This window comes from Colletes latitarsis, chromosome 2, assembly GCF_051014445.1.
Source record: "Colletes latitarsis isolate SP2378_abdomen chromosome 2, iyColLati1, whole genome shotgun sequence".
In the NCBI taxonomy this organism is placed as follows: domain Eukaryota; kingdom Metazoa; phylum Arthropoda; class Insecta; order Hymenoptera; family Colletidae; genus Colletes; species Colletes latitarsis.
Genome location: NC_135135.1, coordinates 12,276,958 through 12,299,247, shown reverse-complemented (window position 1 = coordinate 12,299,247; position 22,290 = coordinate 12,276,958). Strand labels below are relative to the sequence as shown.

Sequence of the window (22,290 nt, the reverse complement as noted above, 5' to 3'; positions counted from 1 at the left end):
TCTTTTTCGAAATTTGAAAAATGCGAGTCCTGTGTCGGTTGTTGTAAGTGTAACCATGTCGAGTATGCGTGCAGATATTAGCCACTTGTCGCTTTGCGATAACGGTAGCAGTTGCAACTTTTCGTTGGAAGAGATTGGATCCATTTTACAATATGCTGTTGCAATCGTAAACATGAAAATTTTATTAAGAATTTAATGCTCGTTACTTCTCATGTTCGTTGGTACTAAAATGTTGTTCTTTCTAGTTTACCCTGGAATATTTCTTCAAATGGAATAGCTTCCGCTTCTGTCCTTTGAGGAAGTAAATTCAGCATGATATTTTAAATGAAAATGCACCAATTGTCTGCCTATGAAATTATTGGGACGATAAATATTTTAAGTGTCACAGAATTGGCATATTTGAGTATAATTTTGAATAATTTAAAAAATTGTGTAATTTTATCATGAAGTTTGACGAATCTCGATGCTCAAATGAAATCCGTTCGACTTCGTGCACCCGAAATTGCGATGGCATAGCTTTAATTAATGCGATTAAGAGTACAAAGCCTTACTTTCAAGTTTTGAATCAGAATTTCTTTAAATGCTTCTGCAATGAGACGTGTACTACGACAAAAAGGCTCGACATGCGTGGAAGTGTCGTATACCAGAAAATCAAGTCAGCAAACGCGTAAAATTAGTTTTATTTTTTAAATCTGTTGAATTCTATATTCTCTTTAAACAATTATAGAAGGCTTCTTCAGGACGTGGATATACCTGCTTTGTTAATATTTCTTAAGAAACATCAAGACATTGCTCATGTTAATTTAGCGAGCAACAATATTTCAAACAGTGGATTTATAAATTTGCTTGATCACGTGCTTGTAAGATGAAACACTTTTAAAAATTAAAGAATTGTTTAACAGAATCTAAATTCCAAATCTGTTTATATTAGCTCTACAAGAATATACTCGAATTGGACGTTAGCAACAATGATATCATGGAAATAGGGATCAAATATTTGCTAGTAGTAGGAGAAAATATCCAGCTTAAGAGCCTGAATTTGAAAGCGAATAAATTTGGCGTCGAGGTTATTAATATTTGCCGTTGTATCTATTGCAAAGTATCAATTGTCTTAATTAAGCTATTTTTGCAGGCATCAAAAAATATAGCACTCTTTTTATTAAAAAATAAATACGTATCGTATTTAAATGTTGCAGAAGTGGATCAAACTGCTTCCAGTTTAATATATTTCATAATGGTCTTGAGTTCAGAGCAAATCACTTTTAATACAACACTAAAGAGTTTAGACATCAGTCGGCCGAATCCAGGATTTATGTATTATTTTGATTCTGTTCATTTTTCCAGCGTTATTGGTCACATGCTTAAAGTAACTTTACATCCATTACGTATTTTTTTTTATTTTCATGTTAATGAAAGGTTACTTTTCCTAGAATAATACTACACTGACGGCATTGTATTTGCAAAAATATAACTTCAATTGTCACGACATTGAAACTTTAATGTCCAATGCAAAATACAACAATACATTGCACTTGTTGGACCTTGGCTGTAATAATGTAGGAGATCATGGAGTAACTTACCTTGCTAACTGGTTAACAAAAAGACCAGCTTTGAAAATCCTCATCTTGTGTAGGAACATTATAACTAATCATGGTGCAAGGTATAACGATTTTTAAAATAATAAATAACGTGAAACATATTAAATGTACATCAAACAGATAATAAATAAATGGCGATTACTTTCAGGGAATTAAGTTTTGCTCTTCCATTCTCAAAACTGTTATCACTCGACATTTCTTATAATAAAATCACAGATAATGGTATGGTTGACATTTTGAACACGTTAAAAAAGAGTCCCCTTCTACGACAGCTGAGAATATTTGGGAATTGTCTTGGTCATCCAACTGCAAAAGTATTTGTACAGGAATACCATATAAATAAGGTCTACACTTTATGATCGTTTGTAGATTATTAAGCGAATGTTGTTGTCTCAAGTCTTGAATCAAGAGAATGTAGACATTAGACCATACAGAATTGACCACAGGTGGTATTTGGCAAGATACGAAGGTGACTGTTGTAGGAAAGAATTTTATAATGTTTCTTATGATCTCTCCTTGAAATTGTCATCCGTACCTGTAACAAAACCTCGTCCTAAGAGATCATATTATAAACAGATGTCTGTAAAAACTAGTGAATTTAAAGTACAGCAAGTATGTCATCGTGACAATTTTATTTTATTACAAATTTGCTAAGAAATGTTTTATTTCAGTCGACCATTACTATCATTTCAAACATATTGAAAGGAGACCATACAAAGGACTGTAAATGTTGTTATTGTTTCAAATGCGAGGGTAATGCCAGGCTCGTGCCCTTCAACAAACATTATTTGTTCATTCTATTTCGACTTGGTTGATATTAAATTTTTCAGCACCGCATTATGACGAGCTGTGCAGAGATGTTGGCCACTCAGAAACTTGCACATGTTGCAAATGCAAAGGAAACGAAAGCAGTGATTGGTCCATAGATAAGTCTATCGTAGATAGAGTTGTATCTCCGCGCGATCCAATGAAGAACATCATGTATATTTTGAGGCATGTAAATTCTGATACTCGTAAAAACATTGTGCGCTGGATTAATATTAACGAGGATATATTGGAGGAAGATTTGAAGATTATTGCTGGTACGAACCTATGGGATATTATGCTATTATTTTCAGTCATGGATCACAAAAGACTTATATTATTTTTCATTTTGAAATTGAAGATCAAGACAAGATCGAGGAATGCTCATCTAAGGATTTGTGCAATTGCTCGTGGGCGCAACTAAGTATATCCAGTTTACAAAAATATTTACTGGAGGATTCTTCTAAGGATATACTAATTATACCTAGAAACAATTCTATGTTAATAAAGAATGCATGCGATGATGTTGACGACACAACTTCTTCGCTGGAATAATATATTGTGAGTATATGATTTCGCAGATGAGGTGAAAGTAAGAAGCAGATGTAAAATATGTCTCAAAAATATCATTTTATTGATGACTATGTATAGTCAGATTCTTTCGTAAATATACAAAGTGTTTCACGTACAAGTTAAATTTGAAAAATATAAAAATAAAAAACGCAATGAATTTATATTGTCATTTACAACAATCATCTATTTCGTTGCTGTTTGATGTTCTTGCTGTTTAGCCTCTTCTTTGTTGTTTGTCGTACTGCGTCGACCGTCGATCAACAAAGCTTGGCCTTGTTGTTTAGTCTCCACTGTCTTCTCCGGTGTCAGTTTAGTTGCCTTGGTGTCGCGTGGTGTCTTGTTAGGTTGCGCTAAACCGTTCATATCATAGGCGACCGGATCGTTCGAAGCGTTCTCGTGGTTTCTCAAAGATATTTGTCCATGTTGTATCATCGTATTGGCTGTATTGTGGTTTTCAGGAGAAGCGTTGATCATAAGCCCTCTTGATCCGTACGTCATGTCAGCAAAACCGCTGCTAAGGTATGGATTGAACGGGGTCTCTGGATTTCCGTTAACTACTATCTGTTGGAACGTTGATGGTACCTTATGGTGATGATGGTGACGTGGAGTTATCCCGTCGACAGAGGCACTGGTTTCTACTTGAAGTGGTTGAGTCTATAAACAGTGATATACGACATTAAAGATAATAATGTCTACATTTAATGCCAGTTTAAAATTTGTATGTTTAATGTACAAGTACTTGAATGATAATATTTGTATCTAAGCACGCACAGTTGGGCAACAAAAGATTAAACATTTTTTACTTACGCGTGGCATATTAAAATTGTATGGCATCATAATTGGAGACTTTGTGAGCGGCGATGAGTAAGACATAACAGGTAACATCTGCATAGCCATAGGTTCCACGCTGGCCTCGTTTAACACGGCTACGTTCTTTTGACAGGTGCATGGATTCAAAATATTGTGTAAAGGATTGTCACAGGAAGATATCGATGGAACTTGAACAATGGTGGCTAGCTGATTTTGATCGAACTGAGGAACTACGACCACAGGGTTTGATGGAATTGTAATTATATGATCATGGCATGCAGGAGCGATTGGCAGCATAGCCAAAGTTTCCTGTGGCTCTGGCAAACTTTGTGGAAGTTTTTCAATGCGTACAGGTTGTTCTGTAGTAGTTTTGATCTCTACCATGGATGCTGAGGTTGGTTTAGGTTTTGGTTTTGGTTTTGAAATAGACCGATCCGATTGAATGATGTTCACAGATGGAATAGATTGAGCACAGGGCTGGGCAGCAGGTTGTACAATTTGCAGGGTGTTAATGGGTGGGACTACTGGTTGAGGCATAACGATACCCGCCTGAGGTACTACATGGACAAATGGTTGAAGCATGCTCAGAGTCTGGATTTGTTGAGAAACGGGTTCAGCTTGAATAGCTAATGTCTGAACTGCAGGTTGGTTCCCATTGCAAGAAACTTGAGTTGGCTGAGTCGATCCTGGATTTATCTGAACGCAGAAGGTACCGGCGGACTTCTTGGTCCTGTCCTTGTCCTCGCCGATTTCTTCAATTTTTAGATCAGTTTTCTTGGGCTCCAGCTTGACATCTTCTACCAGTGACTTCTTCTCGGTGATCTTAGGTGCTGGACCAGCCTGAGACAAAGCAACAGCCACCACCAGGATCGCGAAACACGCACTTAGATGCATCGTAAACCGTGTAGACTTCGTGACTTCGGAAATCGAATTGATGATCCATCGATTGAATTTCGTTTTTATAGGGATTTCTGAGCACGTAAATTATTTTCATACCACCGAGAAATTTCGTAACTCTATGCGTGAATATCGCGAAACGTGGTCTTGCTGATTTTGCTGATTGCGAGTTTCACAACTGCTACATCGTTTCAACGATATTTCTGGGATTTGTATAATTGCAGTCGATATTCAATACTGTGTTAATTTATTTAAATAATTTATTTGTACAATTTACTTGTAGGTTATTACAAATTAAAGAATAACTTAAAATTCTTTGAGTTTAGAATAAGAGCATTTCAGAATACAATTGATGTTACATAAAGGAAAGAACGGGTAAAAACCTTAGTGTGCAATATAAGTATTATATTAATATTTATATTAACATACAAGTGTCTTAATTGTTACATTATAATCTCTTTAATATTTTGTACAAACAATGTTTATCATATATATTATATGTTTATAAATGAAATTTTGTAAATGTTCGTTAGTAATTGTTAACAATGAAGAATACTGGATATAAATAAAGGAATTGTACTTACTGTATACAAAGTAATGTCCAACATCTACTAGGATAAGAATTTATTGCTTATTTATGTTATTTATATATATTTTAAATTGAATTACAAATTAATTTAATTATTTTTCCTGTACTATTAATTAAATTAATAAGAATTGACCATACATACAGACGTGTGGTATGTCATTAATGAATGAAGTAAATAGTAACAATAAATTAGTATTCATGGCTAAATTCAGAAAGTTGCCGACGTTTCGCAAACGTTACAGTTTGCATCTTTAGAGCTAAAAAGCTCTGATATGCAAAAATGCATGATATGCAATGTATAATGTTTGCGAAATTTGACAACTTGTCGAACTTAGACGCGGCATCCACTCGGAAGCCAATCAATACTAACGTTAACTCCGGCCATTAAAGCTTCAAAATTAAAAGTAACAATAAAGTAAAAAATATTATTAGTAGGTTGTACATGTAAATTCGATTGATTTATTCGATTTTAGGTTTAATCGCGGTGGCTTATTTTCCAACATTTGTTTGCTGAATAATTTGCAGTGCTGCATTCTTAACTTGTATCGATTCGATGTATAATTGCAAAATATTGAGTCGATGAGCGTATACGCAATTACGCTTTACTTTGCTTATTCAACAAATGTGTCGAACTCTGTTCCAATTTCGTTTTATAGGATTTCGTTATTTCTTTGCATACTTAAATATAAGAGAGACAAAGAATTTTTATGAGTTATTTTTGTTGAATTTTGCAGATGATTTTAAGTCAACGCCAAAGAACAACAAATATTTTTCTATTTAAAAAAATAACATATATTGAAATATGTTATTAGTAGAATGGAATACCAACTAGCAGAGTGGCGCAGTGGAAGCGTGCTGGGCCCATAACCCAGAGGTCCGTGGATCGAAACCACGCTCTGCTAAATTGAACAGAATTTCTGTGTAATTCAGTTTTTTTGCTTTTTTTTCTTGTATTCTTTGTTGAGGGTGAGTATTAATTTTTATTTTAATTGAAATAATCGTCCACGTTGTTGCAGTAACGATTAAATACATTATACATCGATAGGTTAAGTTCTTACAACTTTTCAGTAAAAAATAATAATATATCTGTTTATTATTGTACCCAACTTATAAATGATAAGAAATTAAAATTGAGTAAAGAGTTGTTCTTAATAAACTAATCATAGAAAGCATATATTACAAACTGGTTGTAGAAATAGAAACTTTGATTGGAAGTATAGTATACATACAATACAGAAACGCTATAAATAAAATGATTTAGTGTAATAATGTTATTGAATGTGATGAAAAAAGAAAATTCGCCCAACGTGGGGCTCGAACCCACGACCCTGAGATTAAGAGTCCCATGCTCTACCGACTGAGCTAGTCGGGCTATGTGGTAGTATTTTTATTTTTTACAAAACATGATTAATTATTAACTTAAAAATGGTACATCATTAAATCAATTAAACTAAGTAATATAGAAACCTTTATTGGTAAATCAATGAGTATCAAAGTTCAAATTTTCTTGTGTATGTCATATATTTATGTAGGATACAATCCAAGCTTAAATAATTTAACTTTATTTATATATTAATTAATTAGCCTCGCTGATCTACATTCTTTTTATACGTATAGCTGCTCCCGATAGTTACTTCGTTTAATTGCACGTTACATTAAATGATAGTCACTATAACGACAGAAGATATTTATTTTTAAAGCTTCTTTGGTGGGCGCCTTCGAATAAATTAAAATCTATTTCTTTTTAACAGGTACTACTGTTTCTACAAAAATAAATAAATTTGTTAAACGCATTATATGGCACGTATCGATAATAAATAACTCGATAAATTACGAATGAATAATTTACAGTTGCGTTTTGAAAGAAGTTCTAGTTATTCGCTGGACCCTTGCGATTAGCAGCTATATCTAGAAATTTTTTATTAAAATTGTCAAGGTACGTTACTCGACTTCATTACGCTTGTTTAACACGTTGACTTCCACGCTTAGGGATGTCTTTGACATTTGCTTAAATTTTAGTATAAAAAATAAAAATATTAGGTGGTTTAAAGGCGAATGTACCTTCCATTTTATAATGTTCTTAACGAGACTAACGTTATTTAAAAGTTTGTAAGTATTAGGGTTCGTGCGTTTCAAGTACCGCGCCTCCACGAGAAGAAAGCACAGCGTGTTTACATCCCCACTCCTGTTGCAGTCCGTTGACTCACAGGTATTGGTCGAAAACGGTGACGAAGATCAGTGACAGCCAATCAGTGGACTGCAGCAAGAGTGGGGATGTAAACACGCTGTGCCTTCTTCTCGTGGAAGGACGATACTTGAAAGAAAAATTTACCAGTGGTCACCATGGTAGTTCGTTAACGTGTTAAATAAGTATCTTAATTATACAAAAATTAATAACACGTATAAATCGCTGTTAGTTAATTGAATGTACGTATTTTGCATCATTTGTATCATACGAAAAAACCACCGTACACCCTCTATACGCAAATGATGCAAATGGAATTAATGAACACATATTATTGTACTGTAGTTAAGTATCGAACTTCAATCGTGCGATTAATTTCTTTAATAGATCGAAATAATCAACAGTAGTAACGCGAACACTGACGGGAAGACATGTCGACGAATATGGGAAGCTGCCGAACATTTAGACGGGCAATCGAACGAGCCATCGGTTTTGTTTTGCAACAGAAGATTCCTCATTAATTTTTTGCCCTCGCAAGAATTCTCGATTCTTACGAATCTGATTTTACGAGCCTCAAGAAATTGTTCCAATTCGACTCTGCACCTCCATTTTAGAGGATTTCCAGAAAACTCAACGATATATATGTTAGGCATGTCGTTCAAATCACTGGTAAAGATACATTTAAGATCGTTACCTTCTAGGTTCAAATAGGTGAGACGATTCAAGTTTCGAAAAGCACCGGGAGCAATGTAGTTGATCGAATTACCGCGTAGATCCAATTTTTCGAGATTTTCTAAAGCGAACCAGGACGATCCGATCATCTCTAGAGGATTATCTTGAATTGTTAGATTCTTGAGTTTGTTTAAACCATCGAACGTGCCGTGTTCCACGGTGATCAAGCCAGAATTTCTAATGACGAGTTCACGTAAATTCGTAAACTTGGACAAGCGTCCTGCCGGCAAGCGTGGCAGATGTCCTTCGTTAAACTCGATCGCGGTAACCTCTGGCGGTAACGATTGCAGTAGCAATAAATTTCCGCCGGTGCATTGGTATCGAATTTCTGCTGTATCATCGCAAATAGTACAGGTTCCTTCGATGGTTTCGTTCCAAGTCGGTACGCTAGGGGTCGTTGCAGGGGGAATGGTGATTGTCGTGGGATATTGTGTAGCGTAACAGTCTTCCTTTAATAACAACGTATGTTTGTCGTAATGAATTCTGTTGGTGTCCAGAAAGTCGGCCAGTTTCGTGCCGCACAGGCAGCTCCAAGGATTATTGGCGACGTGCAGTGTCGATAAATATCGTAAACGATTAGCCATGTACTCGATGCCGATACAGTTCATGGAATTTTCAGATACGTCGAGGCTCGTGAGGTACGGTATGTCATCGAACGCGTCGTTCGTGATTATATATATACTATTATGGGATAGATCCAGATGCCTCAGGTTGGACAGTCCCTGTACCGTCTCCCCGTTGACAATGTTCAGCTGATTATTTTTAAGAGACAAATACTCGAGATTATACAGCTTGGAAAAGGCACGAGGCTCGATCGTCTCGATGCCGCAATCTCGAAGCTCAAGCTTCGATAGGTAGCCGTTGAAGCGTGCGAAAGTGCCCTGAGGAATCTTCTTGATGTTCGACAAGATAACGCGGATCGTGTGCGCTGTAGGAGGTATTAGATTTAATTCTTCTATCGAGGTAATACCTCGACAGGTGTAGATCGGTCTTGATTGTTCCTTGGTCTTCTCGCGGTAGCAACTACCCGCGTAAACGGGTGGTTGTGACGTTACAACTGGAAGTTCTGTCGGTGGGACCGAAGGCACTGGTCTGGTGATCGTGATATTTGATTGCTTAATGCAGTCTTCGAACGGTGCCCAGTGCACTCTGCCCGTAGTAACCGAAGGATGCACGTTCTGTGTACGGAATAAATAATAGTAAACATTTTTCAAAATTAAAATTAAGAACCAACTATTAAAAAAAAGTGTCGCACCTCTAGTCGCCATCTGTTGGCATCGTTTCGAATATCATTCTCGTTTTCGTAACATCGACCGGCATTGATCTCGAATCCAATATTCTTTTGCGTTAGAAAAGTTTGAAGATTTTTACGACACGCGCAGATCCACGGATTACCAATTGCGTCCAATCTTTTCAATTTCTTTAATTCGGCCAATTCCTCGACGGCGATGCATCGTAGTCGATTGTCTTGGATATCGAGATATCGCAAACTGCTGCCTAAATGCCATAACGCCGTTCGTTCGATCTGTTCGATACTGTTATTTCGTAATATCAATTGTTGAAGATTAACGAGATCTCGAAACCAATCTGCACCCACGACCGGAAATTGATTACCGAACAACGAAAGATACTGCAGTTTGTGCAAACCCGCGAAAGCACCGCTCTCGATCCTATTGATACGACAGTTATTCAATTCTAAACTTTGCAAGCTATTTCCGAAACGGAAGAATCCATATCTCGGGAGAGTGTCGATCGTTAAACCGGAAATCTCGATCCTGATGGTCTTGTCCGGAAGTCTGTCCAAGGATGTGAACACATTCGTCTGGAATGCGTTGCCATGAATCCTTGCGTATTCCTAAACCATTTTACCATCCATTGTCATCCAGGTACGTTGAGAATAGTTCGATTTGAACAAATTTTATTTCCGAACGACGAATACAATTTTTAGGTTCGTTCATGAACTAGCTTCGTTTCGAAGAACCGAAGCTTATAATGATTTTGGTAATTATTTAGAAGTTTGCCCTCCTCATCGATTTTCGTGACCTTGAAATATGTTGTCAAGGTTATCATTCTGAACAACTTTTTCCCTATACATGTTATCGCTGCTCGGCCTTAGTTTCCGGGATATTCGTAAAAAACTGTAGTTATACTTATGCCACCAGTACACTGTATTCCGGGAAAAATGGAGACCGAATGCTGATTGGAAAAGTAATTGAAGTGGTTTGAGGTTATATTTTTTGGCGGCGAGGGGGACAACATATTTCAAGGTCACGAAAATCGGTGAGGAGGGTAAACTTCTAAATAATTACCATGATTTTTGACATTATATGGTAGAAATTTATATGTAAATTTTTTAAATTTTTGTAGAAAATTTTACTGTCAGCGATCTTTAACTCGTGAAACATCGCCATTGTCACGAGTGGAAATAGAATGACAAACAGACAATCTTGGAAATGAGATAAAGATAACGAACAACTATAAAGAAACTATGGACTTTAGAGTATGTATATCCTAAAGCAGTGATTCTCAACCTTTTGTGGATCATGTTCAAATTCAACACCTCAAAGGTTTGGATGCTCCCTTGTCGAATGTAAATATGACGAAGTATAATATAAATAAGCATTTCTTAATATAAATCTTAATATAAATGGATATTGCCTCCTAAATAATAAAAAATTGTCCACCTGTGGGACGTATGTTCCACGTTGAGAAACACTGTCTTGAGGACAGGACATGTAATTACATAGTTTAATGAGAGCCCGGAGACTCGTCGCATTAATGTTTAAAATAATATCGATATTTATTTCGGTATTCGATATTGTATCAGTTTCGGTATTATATCAATTCCAGTATAGCTTTGCTGGAATGATACCGGTTTAGAGTCCTTTTGCCTAGAGGTGCAGTTTACAAACGAACAAAATTTGCATTCGTTGTTCGAACAAAAAATTTGCCCAATTTGTCAATAGTTACCCAGTTACAATTGTTGGAAGAATGTATTGGGAATCCAACTTGCGTCATGCACTGATATTTCCTGCACAGGTACATCTCCTTCGGGCATTCCAGTTCCGGGACGAGAGAATGATCCAGAATGTACCTGTCCAATAAGTAAACTGTAATTTAGAGTTAAGGTAAGAACGTACAAACTTCACCTATTCTGAACATGGACTTTGATCATTTGATAGACAAGTATTATAATGGCTATATCCAGATTTATACCGATGGATCGAAGATTGATTTCGGGGATATCAACAGGCTCCTCTATAATGTGCATGAAAAAATTTCTATACGTTCGTTTAGCTTGAGTAAAGTTAATTTTTTATACAGGGTGTCCCACGTAACACTTTTCACGATTTTTCAAGTACTTGCGATAATCTGACAAAATAATATTTTAGACAAAAGCTGATCAGTTTTCGATTATAAAGTTATTAAGTTCGAACTTTTTTTTATTGCAATATATAATCGAAAATTGATCAACTTTTGTCTAAAATATTTTTTTGTCAGATTATCGCAAGTACTTGAAGAATCGTGAAAATTGTTACGTGGGACACTCTGTATACAGCTGAATGTGCGGCGATATCAGGTGCAATAGATTTTGACTTGAGGGATGTAAATGTATCTTACATTATTTGTACGAATTCGTTGAATACGATAGCGATGAGAGAAATTGATCATTTTTATAAGATTAGTAAGATTATTTGTGAGAAATGTGAGTTGATAATTTAAACAGAGAGTTCGGCCATCCCTGGGGAAAATTTTAATGGGAGATTCTAGAGGCCAAAATAAGACGAAAATCAAGAATACTAATTTGTTGATGGAGGCTTCGTTAAAAAGTTACTAACGTTTAAAGTTCCGCTCGTACTGAATTTTTTTCTCGAAAGTACGTAGGGTTTTGGAGGTAGGTCTATTCACCAAAAATTATTGTAATTGACCCCCGCAACTGAAAATAATTTTTTTGGAACGATTTGAAAAATTTTTTTTCGTCGAAAAATTTAGGCACCTACCGTTTAGGTACCCCCCGTCGATTTTTCTTAAAAATTCGTTTTTCATTTTTAATAATTTTGTTTGATGCCCTACAGAAAAGTTGTCTAATACTTTTTTGTAGGTACCCATGAGCTCTACTTCAGAAAAAAGTTTCATTGAAATATATTCACAATTGTAGGAGTTTTGGCTGTTTGAAAATTGGACCATTTTTATGGGGTTTTTCTCATTTTTCGGGGTCAAGGACCAACTTTTCGGACATTTTTGCGATTTGTACATATTCTCCACCAAAATACGCGTAGTTTGCTTTTTTAAACATTAAAATTGTTCAATCCGTTCAGAAGTTATGACGTTTTAAAGATTCGCATGAAAATTCGGGCAGATATTTCTGACTAGAAATGATATTTTCGGTAAGGAATTTTTTTCTCGAAAGTGGGTAGGATTTCGAGGGTATGTCTATTCACCAAAAATGCTTGTAATTGATCCCTGTAACTAAATATAATTTTTTTAGTATGATTTGAAATTTTTTAATTTCGTCTAAAAATTTCAGTACCTATTCGAATTTTTTTCTCGAAAATGGGTAGGATTTCAGGGGTATGTGTATTCACCAAAAATGATTGTAATTAACCTCCGCAACCAAACATAATTTTTTCAGAATGATTTGAAATTTTTTAATAACTTTTTAATGGAGCCTCAGGCAAGAAATTGATATTTTTGATTTTCGTCTGATTTTGGCCTCTACCCGGTGACCGAACACCCTGTATAGGAGACATGTATATGTGTAATTGCTTTCAGAAGTTCATAGTATGATGGTAGTATTCTAATTTAAGTTTGTACTTTGTATTACACTTATGGATCTGCGATCTAAGGTGAAAATACAAAAAAGAAAAAAAATACCTGTCCAATCTTTCCCAACAGTTGCAGAGCCAAGGATTGCCGCCGATCCGCATGACCCTGAGCTCTCGCAGATACGAGAGTTCCTCGATCGGTAAGCAATCCAGATCATTATCGCGCAGACTCAGCGTTTCAAGTCTGGGCAACGCGCGAAAAACGTCGGGCTCGATGTGCATTAAACCACACCTAAAAATACACATAATTCAGCTTTACTTACTTCATACGAGCGATATGTGACTTTAACATGACCTCGAACACAAGAAATTAGTTGCGAGCGCAGTAAAATGATCGTATACGCATGTTTGAAATACTACCTCTAAGTTCTAGAAACAATTTGCAAACGAAAAAAATCGTATGTCATACGAGAGACAATATCATTGTCAAATTTCCTCCTTCGATGCAAAAATAGTACATTCTTTGTTTTAACTAATTGTAACGAAGTCTTTTTAAAACTCAAAGTTATAATGCGGAAAGATCGATGGTTCAAGAGTGCTAGAAAATGTATTTTTTTTTGTCAGTTACGTGGGACACCCTGTAAAAGAACCGATTATCAGTTTTATAGAAGCTGTTAATTTTCTTTGAAACGATCGAGGGTGCTGGCGTTTCGCATCGAAGGAAATACTGCGCTTCCGCGTCTCTAATGTAAATCACGGCCCACGATGCTTTTCTTGGAAACCTTTGAGATCACGGCCGGCCTCACGTCATGTTTTTAAATTAATCTGTTGACAACTAGGTCGTCGACATCAACAGGTACGTTTTACGTAACCGGGTCCTTTGTGTTTCTAGCGATAAGCTCAAAACTTGTACGGAACAGTGTTGCGGCTCACCTATCCAAGATCAGCTTTCTTAAGCTAGGTAAATGTCGGAACCATGGGTTCCTAACCACGTAGATCTTGGTGCCATGGAATATCAGCCACTCCAGTCGAGTTAGGCCAGCGAATGCATTTGGACTGGTGAAGTTTACATGGCAGTTGTAGAAGGATAGTCTCCTGAGGTTCTTGAATCGCAGGAACGCGTTGTCCGGTATAATATGGAACCTCGACACCGTGAACTCTATCCACTCTGCCTCGCTGGATATCTCATCGAGGTCGTTCAGGTCACCGTGTGTACAAGCGTAGGCGATCGACCGTTCATCATCCACAAACGGCGCTATGCTGCATTTGCCGTGTACCCGGCCAATTAGGGCGACCAACGCCCAGAGTAGAATCAGATGCATCGCCTTTTTTTTTTAATACTAGGCTTGTCGCATTAACTGGAGGCGTGTGTCGAGCGAAGCTTTAACTCTCCTCTCTACGAACAACATCGAGAGTGAAACTCAACAGTTTGTTTATGCATAATTAGGATCTTCTTTTTAACGCTAAAGACCTAAGTTCATGGTGTGGTATGTATTTTCTTCAAAACAAAAGATGTACACAATGCTTATGCGAGGCCAATGCCCCCCATTCGCGATTTACGACTCTCGATAGTCAGTTTACAACAGTGGAGCGTTCGAACAAGATTTTAGTAAGCTGAACTCTCGATTTTGTAAGGCGGAAAGAAAATTGACAAACAGTAACATGTTACTGTTGACTTTAAGTTCTCTGCAGGAGGTGAAAAATTATAAATCGGCTTGCAGGCATACGGAACTACCATACTAACAGGCATTCTAACACCGTCTTTAAAATCTTATTCTAATTGTACTATTCGCATAGTGTGATATTTGAATGTATACATATATCATTCCGTTAATAGCCATTTAGTCTCGAGAACAGCCTTGGCCACCTTGCTCGCCTGATTTAAATCCACTTGACTGTTTTCTTCAGGGGGGTTCTAAAGAGTAAAGTATATTTGCATCATTTTGTTTTGGTAAATGACTTAGGGAATGATTAACACATTATTGATCGTTGAAGGAGATCTCTCATTTTATCTTTTAATTTTTCAATCGCCATTGATCTGAAACCACGTGCAGTTCATTAAGTGCCATTTCAACCGTTAATAAATACAATTAACAATACTGCATCAATGTAAAAAATCCAGATAAAAGTGTCGAGAAATAATGAATTTTGCTTTGGGTAGTACGTACATCAGATTGTTTAAGGAAAAGTAATTTTGGCATTCGTAATAGTGACTTAGAAAATAATGTTAGTGATATTATTATCCATAAGCGAATCTAGTATATTTTGCCAATACAGTGAATGGATATATTAAATAAATTTGCGAATGTTGCGGTGCATCATTGCATAAACTTATTTCTTTTAAACATTATCATTTTTTTAAAAAAGTATTGAATAATTCGAAGTAATCTGTGTGCTTTTTGAAGTTATAAACTTAAGAATGTTACTACATGTTGCATGCCAAAAATACGCGGTGGTTAACGCATAATTCAAGCATTATTCAAGTGATGAAAATATCAGGAAACGTGTACGAAAATGTTCGCGATACAACAAAGAAACGTCTGATTACTTATATTAAAAATATGCAAGAAGAATATATTATCTTCCAAAGTATCGAGTTTTCGATGGGTCGATTTATTTAAAAAATCAGGCATCACAGTCTGACCCAATTACTAGAATATTATCTAGTAATCGTAATTGTATAATATAAAATATTAGTATAAATATTTTCTGTAAATCAAATTGTTCGATCGATTACACGATTACTTTAAATTGTTTTCTTCTGCAACTTCCCGTGCCTAAGGCATCTTCTGTCCTATAGTATCTATGAAATTTTCCTCAATTTACAGTTTACTTTACTATCGTTGTTGTATTATATTCCTAGGCACAATGAATCAGCCTATTCATCGTTTAGTTATGTCCAAGAAGTACCAGCGCGTGTTACAGTTCTGCGCATTAAAAGCATGTGTTTACCTCGCAGACCGGAAATGCAACTTGCTACCACTTACCATGGCCACACTTAAACGAAACAGCCGTATATACTCTTGTCACGGTGATTTTTCTTCCCCTTCGAAGCACTTGTCACCGATGTCTTGCTCTCAATTGCTAAACGAGCGATTGGAAAAAACAACGTTGAACTCTCGACTGATCACACAATGTCCTAAATTGTTCACAGGTCACCTGGTTCTCTTCTCCTCACCATCTTCGCAAGAATACACTGGAAGTTTCCAAACGGCTCGGAAATAGACGAACTACAAGGACCAAGGCACCAGCCGATAGTTAAGATTTTGAAATAGAACCAAGGATAACGCCGAGATATGTCGATCTCGAAAGTTTACGATCGGATCGGAGGAAGGGAATTAACGTTTCGCGCCTGGTACCATGTAAGTTGGGACGAAATCAATCGATAATTAGAATGTTGAAGCACTAATTGCATCTAACTGTTTCTCTGAGCGAAGCAGGGATGCACCAGGAAGCCGAGATTCTCGGTAAGCTTGCACGGCCGTCTGTCTCGCATCGATGGATCGAAACGAAACGGCTCGACTGAGCTGGCGATTCGCGCGCTTCCTCGTTATATAAACTTCTAAGGCCAAGGTCGCCCTTGGCCCACGCGCCGATGCACAGTGGGACAGAGCGCGTTCGTAGTGCAACGAAAATAAATGACTGATGTCACTGATGGCCGAACATTATTTGGTACTAAAAAGATTTTCAGTACATTTAGTATCGATAAGTTTCGATAAAACTCTATTCTTTTGGTACTCTGTCGATGCTTGAATATTCCATACCTGACGTTACGTAACAACGTTCGAACAACATTGAGACTAAACTATTCCACTAGTAAATTCAAATGCTACCAATCTAGTCATCTCGTAGAACCGAGATACATTTTGAAGCATTAAAATGCGAGACCAGCGCCATCCCCACTGCACGCTAAGAGCAAGAGACTCCCAACTTGGTATTGTCACGGACGAGGTGTACGAGTAGACTTTACATCCAATGTATTTTTGTGGTCCGTTTTTCTGGGGTTCTAAAGCCCCATTACCATTTTCGTGTCGCTCGCAATGTTACCAATCGGTTTAGAAATGAACAAAAGAGGAAGCGAGACAGAAAATGAAATTACAGAAAGTGTTCGCTGTAGAAAGCGCATTGAACTTTGCTGAGCAAAACGTTTAACGAAATTGAAACAGTAAGCGAAACAGAATTATTTTTGATTGTTAATTTATCGCCATGATGGTTTTAAATACAATCAAGATGAAAATAATTACGTTTCGTACAGAAATTGCTTATTGAATATTTTTCGGTACTCATCAGTGAAATTGATCGCTTATTTTTGTCACGCACCGAACGCGTTCTGTTCTACTGTTTGATAGTAGGTACATACGCCGATTGCCCGACAACCACAGCCTATCTTTAGCATACACCGCTCTAGTTTGACAGGAAACTTGCGCACGGCATATATAATATGCGTTGATACGACTTGCCAGCCTCTGACTCGTCACTGGTCCACACCTGTAACTGGCAGCTGCTGTGTTCATGAAAATGCGTTTACACCTCTTGGGGTTACCAAGGTCTAGGACAGCATGACACTCGCTGGAAATAATATAAGAAGCGGTCTATGCCTCGCGTAGATTTTACATAACGAAAATTTGCACAATAAGAAGAGAAAATCAATAAACATGTATCTTTTATAAGTGCATACACCGATTTACGTCCCTTGTCTTAGCAACGTGCTTGGCATTTGTTAAAGAATAATACCTAACCCAAACCTAACTTAAACCAAAGAGACGAAGTAGAAACATGATTAAGAAATACGGTTATAACGCGAAAAGAAGCGTTAAAAGGAAATATTGTTGAAATATGGCAATCAAGATGGAAAGGTGCATGCTTAAGTGCTAGTAGATGGATAGGTGCATGGTTGCTCGGGCTATTGTGTTCTACAATAATTAAGACAAAATTAGAAAAACGTGACACCATGTGACGAACCACCAGAGGCGACTCTGCTTCACGTTACGGTGCAATGAAGACAGGGAACGATAGGACATTTTCTCGCGCTGTATAGTAGGTCGTCACGGAAGCGTAGCGACGTCTATGCGTGCTGCATACTAAGAATAGTGGGAACATGCTTAGACCTTGGGAATTCAAGGTCTGCTGGAGCATAAGCGAATCTCCTCGTTTATGCCCGAAATGAAATTATGACGAAACGCTCCGCAAAGCACTGACAAACGTATTCCAGCAACTAATACGTCGTGACTGAATTTGGAGATCAAAGTCTACACTTTGGCATACAAAAGAAATATATAAATAAATAAATTGTATAATAAAGACAAAACGTAATGAGGTAAACACATGGCCGATGAAGTAAATACCCGAGCGTTTATGAAAATAAATATTTGTTATTCTTGTCTAAAGATAGATGGAAAGAAATTGATTAAAGAAGCGTGACAATATGTTATGTCTATGAATAAACTTAAAAGTCGATAAGTGAAAGAGTATATACTTATGATAAACATCAAATAGATTTGTTATATGTACGATATATGGATAAAATCGAGACACTTGATAACGTCATACTTCCAAAATACCTCTATTCTTAGCTGAGAAGTGTACAAAATTCAGAACAAAAGCACAGATTGTATAAGTAGCCGTTATATAAGAAGTGTATTGCATCGAAAAAAGATAGTAAACGAAACAAAATTGTAATTCTATCCAATGTTGCATTATCCTTGGAACAGATATCTTAAATGGCTGGTTTCGACACCGTTATGGTTTAATGCTTGGTCCAATTTTATAAGATAAATTGGTCGATGCGTTATTAGTTGCGTATCTTATCTAGCCCGATGCTAAATACCATATGTCGAGTAATATAGTTTAGTGGACTACATTTTACTTTCCTTAATTCTAAACTGATAGAGTGGGTCTAAACCGGATGTATTTGATCAAGGATCGTTATTTCACATTTTAGGGAAATATTGCTCCAAAACTTTGAACAAAGTGCAAACATGTTTTATTACTAACGAACAAAAACTTACTAATAAATTAGTATTAGCGCATGCACGATGACATTCGATTAGGTGAAGCTTATTCTTTCGCTGAGGGTCGAGCTGACCCACCCTATCGATTATGTACCAAACATTTCTCCCTATCAGTTGCGTGTCAGCCCTGCTATTCAGTTTGAATTTACTTGACCCAAAATAGGTTAAGGCTGGGCCTAAGTCTATATTACATTAACCAGTCGGCTACGGCTTTTTTCAGAGCGCGCATTTGTTTGTTTTATTTCGTTTTGACCTCCAACAATTCTAAACATATTGAAATTTATGAATATATTTTAGTTTCTGCTAAAATTACAATTTAAATAGTAAACTGGAACAAAATTTTACGCATGACGGATACAGTCGTCAAGCACAGCTAACTGGTTAAGATCTAGATTACAGTCAAGTTATTGGCTGGATACCGACCACGCAGATCAGTTCGATTCCACTTAATCTAAAATAGTCTAAGGCTATGTCTAACAATAAGTTGATAGTGCTTGGGATTTGAATTTGGTTTTGTTCGACGTATTATCTTATATTTTCATCTCCTGGTGGATAAAGAATCGACGAGTATCAAGTGTACTCTGATAAAATTCCAGGGTCAGTCGTATTTGTTTTACATACGAAAGATGATATTGCAGGCGACGCGACATTGCTCGCGATTGTAAATGTTTTTTTTTTTCTCTTTAAATTACAGGTCCGCGTGTACACGGATTGTCGTGTCAGGCTGGCATTAACGCTTCATGGCGGTTAGTTTTCTCCGCTACGCCGTCTATCCATCCATCCATTTTGCCCATCCAACTCGAAGACGGATGCGTCGTCATTGCTCGACAGTCTCGCGCGGACTGTCGTTCGTAGCACATGCAGTTCCGCATTCGTTCGCCACCGTCCGGAGTCGCGCGTTCCATCCATCGATAATTGTGGTGAAAAAAAGTGGCCGTCGTTTTTACCATGTCCGATTACACGCCGATAGCATTCCAGGACTTGTTCGGAGCATTCTGTAAGTACCATGTAATTTTCCTCGTCATCGTCACTCCTGCATACCGCTCTAACACTAACTGTTCACATAATTATGTACCAGCTATTCCGCGAATTGGTGATCTCCCATTGCTGCATCGAAGTTACGTTCCAGATATCATGACACGCTATCGAGGTGTCTATACCGTTAATTTCAGCAACCAGTATTCTAGATATCTACAAAATTCTACGTTTCTAGGGCGATTCTTCCTGGTTAACTTAACGCGTTACACTCTTCGGAAGAAGTTTTGATTTTAACAAGAAGAATCCCCTGCCTCCTGAATGAAGAACACTAATAGACGTTCGGTGATTCTGACAGGTGTTTGTACCGTTAATTCTAACGTTTAGGATTTTAGACATTTCTACAATATTCCACGTTTCTAAGACAATCCGTGCCAACTAATTTAACGTATTATATTTCTCAGTTTTTATTTTGAAAAGAAGAACCATCCCCCACCAATAATTGTGACTGGTGTTATGGAGGTGTTTATACCGTTAATCCTAACGTTTAGTCTTCTAGAGATCTTTACAATATTCTATGTTTCTAGGATGATTCTTGTTGGCTAAACATGTTACCGTTTTCGGAAGTAATTTCGGTATTAAACAAAAGGAACCCTCCTCCTCCGATGAAGAGCCGTAACAGACATTCAATGACTGCGACAGGCTATGGAGGTGTCTGTACCGTTAATTCTAACGTCCAGTCTTCCTGATATTTGTTCAACATTCCACGTTCTTTGAGTGATCCTTATTAGTTAACTTAACGTGTTACTGTTTTCAGAAGAAATTTTGAGTTTAAGAAAAAAGCACTCTATTGACGAGGAACCCCTTTAGAAAAAACTACTTGATCCTCCATACGCGAAAATTATTAATTACCAGTCTCGGGAGGTCAAACCTCGGTGGTCAGCTACCGAGCATCACTGCATGTTTAAAAAATGTAAACATCAGTGATATTTACGCGTTACAAGAAACTCTCTTTTACGTAGTTTCAAAGAAAAGATTGTATTTATAACAAGGTCTGATCAGAAAGATTTTTATTAACATTCTGTTCCTTCTTCACTAGAGCAAACAACGTTCTTTAAAAGATTGTTGTATTTAACACAGCCTCGAGCGTCCCGTTAATAAAATTCGGTTCATGCACTCTTTAGGAAGATAATGTACATTGTACAATCACTTTTGCTAGGTGTATTTTTCATTTTATGCTTCGTCCTGTATGTTTGTACTGTTATCCATGAACAGGTGGATTTTATTAATTTTTTAACTAGAAAACCTTGTTGACGTTTGATGTTTTCGTTCCATGTGCGGACAGGATTCTAATCGAAGGCAGTCGGGGAAAAGGCAACGGAAAAATGGATTCTCACGATGGCAACGCGAGGTCCACCCGTCGTGATCCGTGGCTAGATCTACGTGGGACGCCACGAGCCATAATCATGCCAGGTGGGTAGAGTCGGACAGGTATTTGGAGCGCGACAGGAGCTCCGCGTGCGCTCTGTCGTATATGCGTTGAATGCTGGACGTTATGCGACGTAGTCGGTCGGCTTCCACTACACGGGGATTCGCATGTTACCTAATATACGCTCGGCAAATGAAATTAACGGCGATTAGGTCAGAAGGTCACCCACTTCGCGTTAGAGCAAGGTCAGACCGCGAGCGAATCGAAAGGCTGATCGTGTGTCTCGCCTACCTGCGCTCGAATGGCACAAAAATCAACGCTTTGTGAATTTTTACTAAAATTACTTCTACAGGACGACGCAAATTTTTGTCCGTTTATTAAATGAAACTAGAATGCTCGTGGTGCTGGAAAATTATAGAAGGAACCGTATCCTTGTCGAAAGCAACCATTGTCTTCATACTTCCATAAACTGGAACATAATATGGCTGCTTTTATAAACTAGAAAAGCATGCGTCGAAACCAATTTTAGAAGATGAAAGATGTGTGATACCAATGTGTTATGCTGACGTACGTTGAAAATGATCCTTGCGTTAGGTGTTAAGTAACGTAAAGAAACGAATGAAAAAATATAGAATAAAATTGTTTCGTCCAATGTTTTATTTTCGAAATAATGAAGTTGAAAATTTGTGTGATACGCGTGCGACTAACAAGGGAAGATCACGACCTGAAGGAGCGATTCTTAAACAAGAATGGGCTAAAAATTATAATAAAATTAAAGTAAATAACTTTGCAAACATGGTACTATAATAACATAATCAACCACAGGAATACAAATATGAAAGTGAAAAAATCTCTCTCCTATGAAGATTCGTATCAGAGGTCCTTCGTTATAGAATAGTGAACTTGACCTGCGACTATCTT

General features: G+C 37.2%; 4 protein-coding genes and 2 non-coding genes across 12 annotated transcripts in view; 3 read left to right on the top strand and 3 right to left on the bottom strand.

The window, feature by feature from the left end:
• Positions 1-23: 23 nt before the first annotated feature.
• On the top strand, positions 24-3,110 carry LOC143346957 (uncharacterized). Its single transcript, XM_076775695.1, has 9 exons — positions 24-655; positions 728-860; positions 932-1,366; positions 1,431-1,660; positions 1,747-1,912; positions 1,968-2,210; positions 2,270-2,351; positions 2,429-2,680; positions 2,764-3,110. The coding sequence occupies exons 1-9, from the start codon at positions 444-446 to the stop codon at positions 2,955-2,957; spliced, it is 1,947 nt and encodes a 648-aa protein (XP_076631810.1). The 5' UTR covers positions 24-443; the 3' UTR covers positions 2,958-3,110.
• On the bottom strand, positions 3,014-5,213 carry LOC143346935 (uncharacterized). Its single transcript, XM_076775641.1, has 2 exons — positions 3,783-5,213; positions 3,014-3,629 (listed from the first exon to the last, which is right to left on the bottom strand). The coding sequence occupies exons 1-2, from the start codon at positions 4,677-4,679 to the stop codon at positions 3,159-3,161; spliced, it is 1,368 nt and encodes a 455-aa protein (XP_076631756.1). The 5' UTR covers positions 4,680-5,213; the 3' UTR covers positions 3,014-3,158.
• Positions 5,214-5,375: 162 nt separating this feature from the next.
• On the bottom strand, positions 5,376-16,494 carry LOC143346886 (uncharacterized). Of its 3 annotated transcripts, XM_076775530.1 has the most exons (7): positions 16,114-16,494; positions 15,907-16,038; positions 13,888-14,350; positions 13,064-13,246; positions 11,159-11,282; positions 9,444-10,043; positions 5,376-9,366 (listed from the first exon to the last, which is right to left on the bottom strand). In XM_076775530.1, exons 3-7 carry the CDS (start codon positions 14,274-14,276, stop codon positions 7,837-7,839), a joined length of 2,826 nt encoding a protein of 941 aa, XP_076631645.1. In that variant the 5' UTR covers positions 14,277-14,350; positions 15,907-16,038; positions 16,114-16,494; the 3' UTR covers positions 5,376-7,836. The 3 variants fall into 3 exon arrangements, with proteins under 3 accessions (XP_076631645.1, XP_076631629.1, XP_076631637.1); XM_076775514.1 differs by having other exon boundaries at positions 15,907-16,494; XM_076775522.1 differs by having other exon boundaries at positions 15,942-16,494.
• Positions 6,102-6,173, top strand: Trnam-cau (transfer RNA methionine (anticodon CAU)). Its single transcript has one exon. It is a non-coding gene; the product is annotated as a tRNA-Met (tRNA).
• On the bottom strand, positions 6,571-6,643 carry Trnak-cuu (transfer RNA lysine (anticodon CUU)). The gene has a single exon. It is a non-coding gene; the product is annotated as a tRNA-Lys (tRNA).
• A 3,266-nt stretch (positions 16,495-19,760) lies between the features above and the next one.
• Positions 19,761-22,290, top strand: part of LOC143351615 (cytospin-A) — a 39,249-nt gene continuing 36,719 nt past the window's right edge. The window contains exons 1-2 of one of the 5 annotated variants that reach the window (XM_076783362.1): positions 19,761-19,962; positions 21,286-21,413. The gene's annotated coding sequence lies outside the window, so the exon portion shown is untranslated. The remainder of the gene's footprint in view (positions 19,963-21,285; positions 21,414-22,290) is intronic. The other 4 variants (XM_076783366.1, XM_076783368.1, XM_076783369.1 and 1 more) reach the window with 4 other exon arrangements.